This window comes from Felis catus, chromosome B3 (genome assembly GCF_018350175.1).
Source record: "Felis catus isolate Fca126 chromosome B3, F.catus_Fca126_mat1.0, whole genome shotgun sequence".
NCBI lineage: Eukaryota > Metazoa > Chordata > Mammalia > Carnivora > Felidae > Felis > Felis catus.
In genome coordinates, this window is record NC_058373.1 from 3832025 (window position 1) to 3847236 (window position 15212).

Genomic DNA, 15212 nt, shown 5'->3' on the forward strand with positions numbered 1-15212 from the left:
AGAAGCATAGTGCATATCATTTTATATTGACAACATAAAGGCCAATGAAATTGACATCAAAAATAAAAGATGTGCCCAAATTGGCGTAAGTCTTGTGAATTGGATTCACAAGTATCCAAATTTAGTTCCACATGATCATCTTTCTGAGTTTTTTGGTGGAGGAAGCAGGGTTTGGAAGATCTGCATAAAGCAGTAAATTCTCTTTCTATTAAAATGTACTTTATAAATTTTGTGTATAATTAAAGAAGTTTTGCTGGTGGAGGACCAGCTAAGACTCCTTGCTAAGGAAATGGGAAAGGCAAGGCCAAAGTTATGCAAATATAGTTTACTAGGAATTCAAACCAGGTGTAGAGCTGGAGACTGGTGGGAAAAGGTGCTCTTTGTATCCAATCAGACAAGGTCCCCATGGTTGAGTTTAAAGGAGAAGTCATCCTCTACGGATGTAGAAGAGTCCAGTAAGTTTAACTGTCCACGTGTTCTTTACCTAATACAGATTCCATTCTGCAGTTGGTTTTTTTTTAATTTTTTTTTCAGCGTTTATTTATTTTGGGGACAGAGACAGAGCATGAACGGGGGAGGGGCAGAGAGAGAGGGAGACACAGAATCGGAAACAGGCTCCAGGCTCTGAGCCATCAGCCCAGAGCCTGACGCGGGGCTCGAACTCGCGGACCGCGAGATGGTGACCTGAGCTGAAGTCGGATGCCTAACCGGCGCCTAACCGGCGCCCCTGCAGGTTTGTTTTTTTTAATCAGACATTCTGGGACAGGCCCTAAGCATTAGTATTTTCATTGATTTACTTTTTAAAAATAGTTAGTGTTTTTCTTTTTAATTTCAGGAGAAACACAGTTTTGTGACACTACCATTCCTCCTACCCTGATGTAGCATTGTACCCTTCCTAACATTTTCTTAGGCTTGTATAAGCACATGCGCATGCAGACACACGCGCGCGGGCACACACACACACATGCGTATACACACACACGCTCAGAGTTTGATGCAGTTAACATTTTTTAATTTGCAGCTTGCTCTTTTCACTTGCCCTTGACATACTGCTGGCTTTCCAAGTCAATACATATAGATGTTGGCTATGGATATGCCATAGTATAGCTGCGCCATAATTCAGTTAATCGTTTCTTCGCCGATGGCCCGTTAGTTGTTTCTTCTTTTGGCAGGAGAACGTCAGTGAACATCTTGGTTTGTTTATCTTTACATGCTCGTGCTCTTATTTCTATAGAATAGATTGGTTCCTAAAAGTAGAATTGTTAGGCTGTGTGGTATGTATGTTTTTAATTTTATAATGTATGCGATCATATCCGCTTCTTAAATGTTTGTAGCAATTTACATTTCATTTATGTAATCGTGTGTGTGGGTGCTGGTTTCCCTACACTCACTGTTAAGCACATTTCTAGCTTAAGAAAATAATTCATTAAAACCGCAAAAGTAATAACAAGGGAAAACAGGAGAAAATTTTTTTGTAGTCTTAGAATAGGAAAGTACTTTAAAAGCAAGATACAAAACCATAAGCCACAAAGAAAAAGATGAATAGCTCTTGTGATATAAAAATGAAGAAATTTCTCCTGGCCAAAAAGCCATTGCAAATGAAATTAAGACAAATGACAAATGGGTGAAAACATTTGTAGCATATGATAGAAAAAGAGATGAGACATATAGAGAGATATAGACAAAATGAGCTTTTGTAGATCGATAACAAAAGCCCATAACCCAGTGGAAAAATGAGTACTGGGCGTGAAAAAGCAGTGTGTAGAAAATATAGTATGTATGAAAAGATGTCCAACATCATCTCTAATTAAGAAGTGCAGGGGCGCCTGGGTGGTTCAGTCGGTTAAGCGTCCGACTTCAGCTCAGGTCACGATCTCGCGGTGCGCGAGTTCGAGCCCCGCGTCAGGCTCTGGGCTGATGGCTCAGAGCCTGGAGCCTACTTCCGGTTCTGTGTCTCCCTCTCTCTCTGCCCCTCCCCCGTTCATGCTGTGTCTCTCTCTGTCTCAAAAATAAATAAACGTTAAAAAAAAGTGCAAATTAAAACAAAACATCATTTTTCACATAGCAAATTAAGAAAAAAATATATATATGTATATTGCTAATACCCATGAATAGTGAAGTTACGGGGATATAGAAACTCACATATTATTGGTGGAAGTGTGACTGGTACGATCTCTGTAATTGGCAGTTTGGTGGTTTTAAAAATTCTTTCTGAATTGTTTTTAGCTAAAGTACGTACATAGTTTTAACAAAAAACTTTTACTTACAGCGGAATACAAGTCTCCTGTCTCCTCTTCACTTATTGACTAGACACAGTCCACTGACTTTCTAGCTTAAGAGACAAGGATGTAACCAACTTGTTATATTACCCTCATATTCCCTCCCTTCCCGTACTATTTTTACCAAAATGTTATTATGAAAATTTTGAAACATACAGAAGAAGCTGGAATGTAAAGTGAATCCCATATACCCACTTCTGGGACCCTACAATTAACATTTTGCTGGGTTTGTTTACCACACTTCTGTCCTTCCAACAGTCTCTCTCCATCCATCCATCCATCCATCCATCCATCCATCCATCCATCTTATTTCTCGTGTATTTTAAGTTAATTTGCATATGTTATTTCATCCTAAGCACTTCAGCATATGTATACTTAACTAGAATTTAAAATTTATTTACATTGTTGAGGTAAAGTTTGCATACAGTGAATGCATAAATCTTGTGTCTCACAGGATGAGTTCTAACAAACATATACATCTGTGTAACACAACCCGCATCGATATATGAAATATTACCACCACCCCAGAAAATTTTCTCCTGCATCTTCGCGTCTTCCCATTCACTCACCACACCCACCTTCCCCCAGAAGTTACCACTGTTTAGACATCTTTTCACTGTAAATTAGCTTTTCCTTTTCTAGAACTTCATATAAATGGAATCATAGAGTATCCCAGTATTACTCTTTTATGTGAGATTCTGTCATTTAGCATGTTTCTGAGATTAGTCCATGTTGTTGTCTGACTAGAACTTCATTCCTTCCCGTTGTTGGATAGTATTCCCTTGTGTGAACCTTGAATACACCACACACAGCCCGCTCAGCCGCTCTCATGCTGATGAGCACCGGGGCTGTTTTCACACTTGGGCTACTATGAATAAAGCTCTGTGTGCATCTTTGTATAGATCTTTCTGTGGACATGTGCTTTCATGTCTCTTGAGTCCGTGCAGAGAGGATGTGACAGTTTCGTATGTTAAAAGACAATCACAGTAGATACCCCTTCATACCTCCTAGAAAGGCTGGCCGTACCAACGATGGCTAGGATGTAGAACATCTGAGCTCTCTTATGTTGTGTGAGGGAATGTAAAATGATATGATAACCACTTCGGAAAATAGTCTGGTAGTTTCTTACATTTAAGGTTAAACATTTACCTGTGCTGTTACCCTGTAATCCTGTTCCTGGGATTATCCAAGAGAAGTAAAACCATAGATCAAAAAAAAAAAAAAAAAGCAAGAATATTTATAGCAGTTTTATTCATGGTAACCAAAACTGGAAACAATACAAATGTCCAAAAACAACAAGAACAAATGTCCATCAGTACATCTGTAGGAGAATGGGTGCAGTGGAATATTACTTGGCCATGTGTAAGACTGAACTACTTCTAGAATATGAATTCAATTCATTTCAAAAAGACTGAGCAATAGAAGCCAATACCCAGACTTCTTACCTTTTTAATTTTGAATTCAGGAACCAGCAGAGCTGATCTATGGGGACGTAAATCAGGATAGTGGTTGCCTGTGGTGGGTGGGAAGTAACTGGTAGGGAGGATGAAGGAACTTTCTGAGATGACTTAAATGTTATATACTTGATTAGGTTAGTTATATGGGTATATGATGTATCAACTTCTCGTGAAAAGTGAAAATAAACCCTAAAAGCAAGTGTATTTTGTACCTCTTCAAAATTGAAGCTGTGGGGACAGTTGCTTAGAAGACCATGGGGACTAAAGGAGAGTTGAGGGAACATGCCAGAATTTTAGGCATTTCCATTTAAAACATGATTTCTGGGGGTGCCTGGGTGGCTCAGTCGGTTGAGCGGCCCACTTCGGCCCAGGTCATGATCTCGCGGTTGAGGAGTTCGAGCCCCGTGTCGGTCTCTGTGCTGACAGCTCAGGGCCTGGAGCCCGCTTCGGATTCTGTGTCTCACTCTCGGCCCCTCCCCTGCTCATGCTCTCTCTATCTCAAAAATAAATATAAACATTAAAAAAAGTTTTTTGTAAACATGATTTCTGAAATTGAAAAAAGAGGACGTGGACGTTTAACTGGAGATCTTCCATGACAGTCACAAACCAAATCCCTCGCTTTTTACCCTTCAACCTGAGCTTCTCCCCTTGTCAGAGACTGGCTCTCCCTAAGGTGCCCTGTGAGGGCAGAGGGTGGATGACTGCCCACACGTGCTCCTTCTCCAGAAGCCATAACAGAAAACACTAATGAGGGCCCTCAAGAAGTCATCTGGCCTGTCCCCTACAGAGAGCCCATCACAAATAAAAACACTGCGTTCTAAGTGTATCTTCTCAGAACTATTTATAATTCTTTTAAAGATAAAACTGTCAAGGTTCTGAAAGTTTAATCACGTGGAAGACAAAATGTCTTTATGAAATAGCTCTATCAAGTAATAGGTGATGATTTTTATGTATTTAAAGATATTGGGGACCGATTTCCTAGAGATTTTTCATTCTTTTTTTTTTTTAAGTTTGTGTATTTTTTTTTATTTAAAAAAAAATTTTTTTAACGTTTATTTATTTTTGAGACAGAGAGAGACAGAGCGTGAACGGGGGAGGGTCAGAGAAGACACAGAATCTGAAACAGGCTCCAGGCTCTGAGCCATCAGCACAGAGCCTGACGCGGGACTTGAACTCACGAACCGCGAGATCATGATCTGAGCTGAAGTCGGACGTTTAAACGACTGAGCCATCCAGGCGCCCCTGTGTATTTATTTTGAGAGAGAATGAGCGAGACAAGAAGGGGAGGAGTGAAGAGTGCAAGAATTCCTAGCAGGCTCTGCACCGTCAGCACGGGATATGACGCGGGGCTCAAGCTCATGAACTGTGAGATTGTGACTGGAGCTGCAACCAAAAGCCAGACACCCAACAGACCGAGCCACCCAAGAGCCCCTACAGATTTTTCAAATTGTTATTTTGGAAGCTATGTCCATATAGTTGTGTTTGTGGTTCTTTTAACAAAGTGTCATTTTCAAATATTAAGTTGATGAGTAACCTATTTATTAAGCCAAATATAGTCACATTTAGAAAATTCTTTCCCCTTTATCTTGTGCACATTTCCTTGTTTCATGATGTGCTTCCCTTTTCTTAGCCTGCAGTAAATTTGTTGACTCATTTGTAGACCTCTCTATCTAAAGCCATTTTTGTAACATCATCATGCAAGCTTTTTTTTTCCTGTGTAATTTAACTTCACTTTATACACTTTTATACCCCAAATAGTCTTTTTTTCTCTCCCTGTTCTTTTCAGCTAGCCCCCCAAATCTTCCTTTTTTAAATTTTTTTATTATCTTTTTTTTTTTAATTTTTTGAGTCAGATGCTTAACTGACTAAGTCACCCAGGCACCCCGTTTCTGTATTTTTTTTTAAGTTTATTATTTTGAGAGAGAGAGAAAGCACGCATGAGCAGGGGAGAGGCAGAGAGAGGGAGAGAGAGAGAGAGAATGCCAGGCAGGTTCTGTGCTGACAGAACAGAGCCTGACATGAGGTTCCAACTCACGAAACCAAGAGATCATGACCTGAGCCAAAACTAAGAGTCAGATGCTCAACCAATTGAGCCACCCAGGTGCTCCTAGCCCCCCAAATTGTTCTTGTTGGCATAGTCGAATAGACAAGTTTGCCTGTCACATTTTTTTTTCTTAAGCGTTGAGACTCCTTTATACCATAACCTTGAAATAATTTTCCTTAGTAATCTGTTATCAAAAGCATTCCATGATGTACTTTGTCTTCCGTGTCGTAGTTGAGGTCACTGATTTCCTCCATGAGCAAGTGTAGGCTTCTTCAGGTCCTAAGTCAGTAAGGAAACCTTGGAACTCGAGGGATATCTGTTATGCACCTGCCGCGTGTCGGGCACTGCTTTAGGCAGTAGGGCTACTGTGGTGAAGACGCAGGTTTCCCCAGCACAGACATTATATTCTAATGTGAAGAGGCCAACAAAATACTCGGTGTCAGGAAAGTGCTAAGAATAAAAATAAAGCAGAATAAGGGAACAGAGGAGGACAGGGGGAGAGGTGCTATTTTTAATTGGGTTGTAAGGGAAGGCTCTCTGATGAGGTACTACCTGAGCAGAGATTTGAACAAAGTACGGGAATGGGCCATGAGCATTTCTAAGAGCAAGGGCATTGCCGAAGGAGGGCGCTTGGTTGGGTGTCTGTGCCTACCCTCTGGCTCTCAGCACTTCTCACCCTCCACTCCTCCTCACCCCCAACCACCAGGTGGACTGCAGTGAAACCATGAAGCTGCCACCACGTGGGACCCCTGACCCCCAGTATTCCGATCAGATTCCCCCGATGTTGGTGCCTGTCTGTGTTTTCATCCTCTATTCGCCCTGTTGTTGAGAGGGAGTGGTTATGGGAATGGCTCGACACTCAACACTGGACAGATGAGATAGACCCCCGCTTATTAGTTACATAAACTGACACCCGTGTGGCCCAGAGGAAGAGGTGATACCACATGCCACCCAGAGCCACTTGGGGTTTGCATTGAGGAACAGAGTGGACAGCCAGGGGGCCGAGAGAGGTGGGCTTTGTAGCATTGAGAGCGTGGGGTCCCCACAGAACGATGTGGTTGGATTATTCGAATCATTCAGAGCACTGGCAATACTGAGCTTCTGATCTCCTACCACAGTCGGAGCCAAAAGAATTTGTTTCCCAGTGAACACTTCAATCTCAGCAACGTCATGAGACTTCTCAGAGATGTGACCACTTGATTAGGAGAGGAACTTAGATATCTGAGAATAACGAATAATGGCTTAAAGTAATAATACAGTGTTTCAAAATCACATAGAAGATGGTAGCCCACTTTTTTTAAGGACCAAAACTCTTCATTCAGCAAGGAACTTTTGTTTGTTCAAAAACAAATTTAAGGATATGACAGCACAAAGTCTTGGGAGTTATTCTAATGAAGTATGGCAGATTATTCTGAGGCTAGGGAATAACCTTTTTTACCACGTCTTGTTAGGAACAGACAGGATACTCCAAGACCAATTTGTTATTTTAACAGAGAAAACCAAATTTTGGTATTGTATTAATAAATATCTGACCTTGATGGATTTGTAAGCTCACCCTTTTTAATCTTAGGAATAAATAATCAAAACTGAGCCAGCTGTACCAAAAAGACAAAAAATAACAAGTGTGGGCAAGGATGTGGAAGAAGGGGAACACTCACACCCTGTTCTGAGCACGTACTGGTGCAGTCTCTATGGAAAACAGTAAGGAGTTTCCTCAAAAAATTAGAAATACTATGCAAACAGGCAGTTCCACTTCTGGGTATTTATCCAAAGAAAATGAAAATGCCGATTTGGAGAGATATATGCACCCCTATATATTACAGCATTATTTATAATAACCAAGATATGGAAGTAACCCAAGTGTTCATCGATAGATGAATGGATAAAGAGGATGTGGGATCTGTATACAGTGGAATATTACCTAAGAAAAAAGGATGAAACCTTGCCATTTGTGATAACACGGCTGGGTCTAGAGGGTATTATTATAAGTGAAGTAAGTCAGAGAAAGGCAAATACTGTATGATTTCACTTGTATGTGGGACCTAAAAAACACAAAACCGGAAACTTGTAAAATGAACCAAACAGACGCATAGATATAGGGAACTGTTGGCTACGAGAACAGGCAGGAGTTGGAGATGGGACAGGCAAAGTAGGTGAGGAGGATTGAGAGGCACAAACTTGGTGACAGTCACAGGATGTAGAGTGCAGCATAGGGAATACAGTCGCCAATGTCATGGTCACTTCATATGATGACAGATGACGACCACTCACCGTGGGGACCATCTTATAATGTATAAAAATGTTGAATGGCTGTGATGTACACATGAAACTAACAGGATATTGTATGTCAGTTATAATTCAGTTGATAAAAACCAAACATCCAACTTTGGCAACATTTTAATATTTCATTGCATAAACTTTTAGACCACTTGCAGTTACACAGTCCCAGGCAAGTAAATTTCCCTTTCCACAAACCTATAACTTTCAGCATTCATCTGGGCCTTGTCCTTAATCTTCTCCCACATGTGGGAACAACCTAAATACTTGAGTTCAAGTACAAAATTAATCTTTTCCCATTAGTAAACGAAAACACCTCCTGTTACCTCACCTACCTGGTTATACTTCTGTGCCAGTGTTGTTCTCTGTAGAGTCTCAATCTCCATATTAATTATAATTTACCCAGAGTGACATCTGTTTTGCAGAGAGCCAGATACCTGAGGAATTACTGTCCCATACAAGTGTTTTAGCAAACGATCAAAGCTCATGGACAATCATAATGCACATTTCCTTCCTGTGTCTTAGATCTTAGAGTAGCAGACTTAATCCCTACTTGTAATCCCTATTTGTATATGACACAAAACCACACACGGCTCCCAGTGCTTCAGTATTCTGTTCTATGTGGAAATTATTCAAGGATGCAAAGATTATCCTTTAATTCAATTTAATACTAGCCCAGCATCTTTAAGTATTGGAAATTATGTTTAATCTAATATACCACAGAATATAATAGCTGTTGGTTTAGAAATGTTTGTCAGAAATATAATTCGTTTATATTTATATTTTCCTTAACCATTAACATTATATGGAAGCAACATTAGCTTATCAGTAGACCTGTTTAAGAAGTCCCAGTGTAATTAGTGTCTTCATGAGGAAACAAACCCAAATTTTACTTAAAAAATAAAACATATACTTATATTACATTCTATAAGGATTAAATTCAGGCAGAATTGTTTTTACAACAGAATTATCAACCAGTCTGATTTGTTCAAGGATTCACTTTGATTGCTTAAATTTGGATTTTTTTTTTTTTTTTTTTTGAGAGAGAGAGCTGGGGAGAGGGAGAGAGAATCTTAAGCAGGCTCTGTGCCCAGCAGGGAGCCCGATGCAGGGCCTGATCTCACAGCCACGAGATCATGACCTGAGCCAGAATCAAGAGTTGGACACTTAAACAACTGAGCCACCCAGGCACCCCTAAATTTGGTTTGTTTTTGTTTTGTTTTGTTTTTAATGTTTCTGTTTATTTTTGAGAGAGAGACAGAACGTGAGCAGGGAAGGGGCAGAGAGACAGGGAGACACAGAATCTGAAGCAGGCTCCAGACTCAAGGCTGTTAGCACAGAGCCTGATGTGGGGCTCAAACTCACAAGCCATGAGATCACGACCTGAGCCAAAGTCGGATGCTTAACTGACTGAGCCACCCAGGCGCCCCATGGTTTTTTATGTATAACTGCCTCTGACCTGTCAGTTTCCGTGAGAAGGATTTTTTTTTTCTTAGAAGGCCACCACATTTAATATAATGTGGTATTCCTTTAATAAAAAATAGGAATTTTACTATTTTGTACATTTTAAAGCATTAAGAAAGCAATCATGCATTGGTACATTTTTGCAATCACATTGCAAAAATCCTGCAGACATAATGAGACTCCTGGTAAGCACAAGAAATGAAGGCAGTCCATCCACAGGAACCACAGCAAGAGGGGGAATGTCTTATAATGTATTTCAGAATCAGCTGGAGGTTTCTTAAAACATTGACTCTTGGGTTTAACTCCCAAAGTATCTAAGTCAATTGGTCAGAATTCTGGACTCAGAACTAGTATTTCTGATGAGTCCCCATGTAACGGCTGATGGTGATGGTGCAGGGATGAAACTCTGAGGACACGTTTTCTAGGAAATATGAGGTTGCCTCCCTCCTGCCCCCAGTCCATAGGGCTGTGGATTTATGAACTTCAAGGGATTACAGGCTTGGTTTCTAACTGACATCCCCTGAGTGTCTCTGCAATGAGCAAAGCAGACAAATCAATAAAGAACATTAACAAAAAGGCTACCATATTGAAAGTATTGTACATTCACTGTTTTAATTCCTGAGGATTCTTATGTTCCTTTATATTTTTATAAGTCATATTACTATCTGTAAACCAATAGAAACAGATCTTTTAAGAAAATTATACCCAATTTGTTAAGACCCTTTCCAGAAGTAGAAAAATGTTTCAAAATCACAGGAGGAGTAAACACTCTGTCAAGTACGAACACACAGAGCTTCTGGCTTCAGGTCTGAAACTTCAGCTACAGGTTAAAGGTAACATAAAATACACTCATTCACTGATCTCGGTCTCAAAAGGACTCTTCTTCTGTCCAAAGGAAGCAAGACATTCTGCAGACTAAAAGACTAACATACCAGATTCTTTGCCACGTCACACCCGAAAGACAGTAGGTCACCCTCGTCCTGTACTGGGGAATAACACATTGGCTGTGTGCAAACCAGAATCCTAACAAACGTAGCTGAGAACTGGGAACAAAAGTAAAAATACAAAGTCAGGAAAACAAACAGTAAAACAAAACAAAACAGAAACTGAAAGTAAAATTCTGTTGCCACTTGGTATTCACAGTAGGAGCCAAAAAACAGTGCCTGGGAGGTGCACTTTTTAATTGGTTCAGGAAGGTGTATCTACTTGAACAACTTGTTATTCCAAAAATGCCAAAGTATGATTTTCAAAAAAGTTAAAAACAAGACCCTCGGGGCACCTGGGTGACTCAGTCGGTTGTGTTCTATCTTGGTTTTGGCTCAGGTCATGATATCAGGGTCATGAGCTCGAGCCCCCCGTGGGACTCTGGGCTGACTGACAGCGTGGATCCTGCTGGAGATTCTAGCTCCCTCCCCTTCCCCCGCTTGTGTGCACACTCTCTTGCGCTCCCTCTCAAAAATGAACAGGCAGAAAAAAAAAAACAAGACTCAATACAAGTCAACCTACTTAACACCTTTATAGGGGAACCAACATGGTTGTCAGGCCAGTTACTAGATCGTTGACAATATTTATTACAGGGGCCACATTCAAGTACTCCAAAGGGGCCGGCTAAAAGGTATGAATGAGGAACGCAGGCATTGACACTCTCTAGAGTGTGGCGGGAGTGTAACATACTTGGTCTCAAGGTGGCATCTGTTGAACATCTTGGCTAATCTTTACCTTGTAGGAATGCTTGCTCATCCCTATCTGTAATTTTTTTTTCACACAAGCTGTTCTGGATTTTAATGTGAATCTTCCTGTTTTAAAGTGTTGGTAACTAATTCAGTTGGGAAAAAAACAAAACAAAAACAAAACACCGTTCGAGCCAAACAAAATATATCTTCAGGCCAGAGATGGCCTGAGGGCCGTCGCTGTGCAGCCTCTGCAATAGATGTTACTCATGTAACATTATAGCAAAGAAAAAGTTCATCCAAAAGCTGTATTGACAGAAAGTTTTAAAAGAGTTCTTTTTAAACTGTTTACTTGCAGTTTTTTTCTAAGTGTGAAAAAAAAAACCCAACATGACGTGACAGTGTTTTGTCACCTGGTCACCATGCATTTCCATTTTAAGTTCCATCCTTGGTCCACTTAAAGTACAGTTACTCATTTTCTGGCGATCTGTTTCACAACGGTGTGAATATCGTTAACACTACTGAACTGTATATTTGAAAATGGTTAAGATGGAAAATTTTATGTCGTGTTTTTTACCGTATATACGCACACAGACACACATTATTGAACGTTTAGTGAATTTATTCAAATGAAATTATTCATTTTAAATTGTCTTTGGAGGGTCGTATTGAATGTAACAGGAAAGCCTGGAGACAAGGAGGTACTTTGAAAGACCTGTAATGGCCTTGTTAAAAGATCATGAGAACTTGTTTAGGGAACAACACTTGCTAATGGAAATAGTGATCAATTTGAGAGACATTCCTGGAGCTGAATTGGGAGTATTTGGTAAAAAACTGAATATGGGGCTTGAGGAAATAATAAAAAGATTAAGGTTTCTTTCCTGGTAACAGACTATACCAATAGTTAAGTTAGAAAACAAAACTAGATTCAAGGGAAATTAGTTCAGTTTTAGACAAGCCATGGGATTTCAAGATTGAAGGAGACCCAGAGGTCACCAAGTGCAACCATCCCATTTTACAGATGTGAAAGTCAAGGCCCCAGGAGAGGAAATGATGCCCTCGATGGCACAGTTTAAAATCAGAAGCAGGACTTTACGAGTTCTAGACTCAAAGTTCATCTTTCCCCAGTACACAGAGTGTCTGCTCTGACACATGGTTCGTTCAGTTCAGAGACGAACTTGTGGGATGACCCCCAGGCTGCTGCCACATGTGAGTGAAGGAGGCCCGCAGATCTCTTCCAGACATGGGGTATCAGGCCTGGTCTCTTGCTCTCTGAACTCCAGTGTGCCTTTCCTCTTTGTAGCCTTTTCTTTAGTTTGAGCTGCTTGTGGGACCTGGAAATAGAAATGGTTTGTAGACATTGGTAATTTCATGCCTGCAGTTCAACATAATCCTGTCAGAATTATGGGAATTCAAAGGAAAGGTTGGGGCTGCAGATGGAGATTTGCAAGTTTCCGTTTCTTGAAACATTGTAAGGAATTATGAATATGTAACTATATAATAGCCTAAAGAATTTGGACTTTATCTTATTAGAGGTTCTCAACCTTAACCGTACCCAAGAATCAGTAGGTCTGGGGGGGGGGGGACTAAAGTAACATTATTCTTTTTTTATGTTTGTTTATTTTTGAGAGAGAGACAGAGTGCGGGTGGGGGAGGGGAGAGAGAGAGGGAGACACAGAATCCGAAGCAGGCTCCAAGACCCTAAGCTGTCAGCACAAAGCTCGACATGGGGCTCGGACCCACGAACTGTGAGATCATGACCTGAGCCAAAGTCAGACACTTAACCAACTCAGCCACCCAGGCACCCTAAGTATCATTTTTTTAAAGTTCCAAAGGTTTCATGTGCACAGTTAAGGATGCTTTAAGCAATGTGAAACCATAGAAGGATTTGAAGCAGGGATGTGAGATAATCAAATGTGCATTTTAAATGTAATTCCAGCTTAAACGAGTGGAGAGAGACTTGGAATAGTCCAGGAAAGAGATGGTAATTGTTAATGACTGTATAATATTTCACTGAGTTAATTTTCCATAATAATTCTCTGCCTTACAGCATGTATGTTTCTAGGTGTGGTGTGTGCGTGTGTGTAAATTCACCGTCCTCTCCAAAAAGTGCCATCTTTTTGTTTGTTGTTGTTGTTATTCTTTTTAACTATTTTGCTAGGACAGATTCCCAGAAGTAATGCTGTTGAGTCAGAAGAAATGAGTAGTTTGGGCTCCTGGTGATGTATTACCATAATGGTTATAATCAATTTACAGTGTTACTGTCCATGTGGTGGGCCAAATACGAACTTTAGAATCACTTATAAGGTTCAAAAGAAGAACAATTATTGGGATTTTGATTAGAATAATTTTATTTTGAAATTAGCAAAAAAATTATCAGAACAATATTTTGTTTATGCTATTTTACATGATTTAACTGAATGTTTAAAAACTAAATTTATTTTTAACAGATTGATGAACTCCCAGAGGGAGCTGTGAAGCCTCCAGCAAACAAATATCCTATCTTCTTTTTTGGCACCCATGAAACGTAAGTCAACAAAACAACCTGAAATTTCAGCACCTCTAATTTGGCTCTACGAGGCTACGTTGTTTATACCTGGTCTTATTAAAATGAGCACAATTATATAAAATCGGCAAGCTTAATAATGTATTTTTCTTAATGTGAAGATTTTTCATTCATTTTACTTACGAATGTTATTTCTGTGTAAATGTTGGACATTACCCAGAATCTCCTTTAGGACACCTGTAAGTCCTTGGGTGGTCTCCTTCCCACTCCCAGTAATTTCTTTTGTTGCTCTTGTATATTTCCCTTCTGGAGAGACTTCCTTCATTCATATTTCATACAACAAACTTAGGTTCTCTCAGGCCCTTTCAATTTGTTGAACCCTGAAGCAAACATACCAACTTAATAAGGTTTTTAAATTGTGTTGGTTAGAGTACAGACTAAACTGCTGGATAAACGGAGCTGAAAATACAGCGTCTTAGATAGCAGAAATTTCTTTCTTTGCTTTGAAACAATCCAGAGGTAGGCAGGTAGCTCCGGGTATGTAGACTGCTCTGCTCTGGGGACCCAGGTTCCTTCTGTCACTTTGTCCTGCCATCGCCTGGGGTGTTGCCTCGTCTGCTATTTAAAAACAAATGAAAACTGGCTCAGCAGCACCTGTACATCTTCCAGGTAGAGGGGAGTGGAGGGTGGTTAGAAAACATGAAGAACAGGACACTTGTGTGTAAGGAAGTGACAAGGAAGTTGCATATGTCACTTACACTTGCACGCACAGCTGTGGCAAAAACCTGGTCCTGTGACCATGTGTTGCCATCGGGAAATGGGAAGCATAGTGTCTAGCTTAGGCAACTGTAATAGGGAAGAAAATTGGAAGGAATAATTAATCATTGAAAGAAGGAAGCTGGTTACTAGATACCAGGAGATGATGGTCAGTCTCGACACACTAAAAACGTGTGTGGTCCGTCACACAAGGACACAAGTGGAATAGGGATTGTATGTGTGGAGGAAGCTAAAAACTGTCATGAGGGGCACCCGGGTGGCTCAGTTGGTTGAGCATCTGACTCTTGGTTTCGGCTCAGGTCATGATCTCACAGTTCATGGGTTCGAGCCCCCTGTCTAGCTCTGCGCTGCCAGTGTAGAGCCTGCTTGGGATCTCTCTGTCTCTGTCTCTGTCTCTGTCTCTGTCTCTCTCTCTCTCTCTCTCTCTCTCTGCCTCTCTCTGCCCCTCCCCTGCTTGCTCTGTCTCTGTCAAAATAAATAAATAAAACTTAAAAAATGTTTTCTAAAAAAGAATACCTGTCATGAAATCTTACAAATCTCCAAATTCAGGGTCATCCCTTGTGCTTGTGTTCACTTGAATGCAGTAGGGCCAGGCGGGAACTTTTTCTTAGCTTGCTGCCTCTGCCACTCTGGTACCTTGTCCATGCTCGCCTCGAAAGAGAGCTAGCCAGGGGAGAGCGGGCCCTTAAGACGTATTTATTTCTTGTCTTCGTGTGAGAAATAGTTGCGTTTCTTTCA

General features: G+C 40.5%; 2 protein-coding genes across 2 annotated transcripts in view; one reads left to right on the plus strand and one right to left on the minus strand.

Moving 5' to 3' along the window:
- Positions 1 to 15212, plus strand: part of HDGFL3 (HDGF like 3) — a 72724-nt gene that overhangs the window by 34261 nt on the left and 23251 nt on the right. The window contains exon 2 of the mRNA XM_023254853.2: positions 13642 to 13718. Within this exon, the coding sequence (XP_023110621.1) occupies positions 13642 to 13718 (77 nt within the window). The remainder of the gene's footprint in view (positions 1 to 13641; positions 13719 to 15212) is intronic.
- TM6SF1 (transmembrane 6 superfamily member 1) overlaps positions 11796 to 15212 on the minus strand; it is a 57376-nt gene continuing 53959 nt past the window's right edge. The window contains exon 10 of the mRNA XM_023254846.2: positions 11796 to 12525. Coding sequence (XP_023110614.2) covers positions 12358 to 12525 — 168 coding nt within the window. The 3' untranslated portion in view covers positions 11796 to 12357. The remainder of the gene's footprint in view (positions 12526 to 15212) is intronic.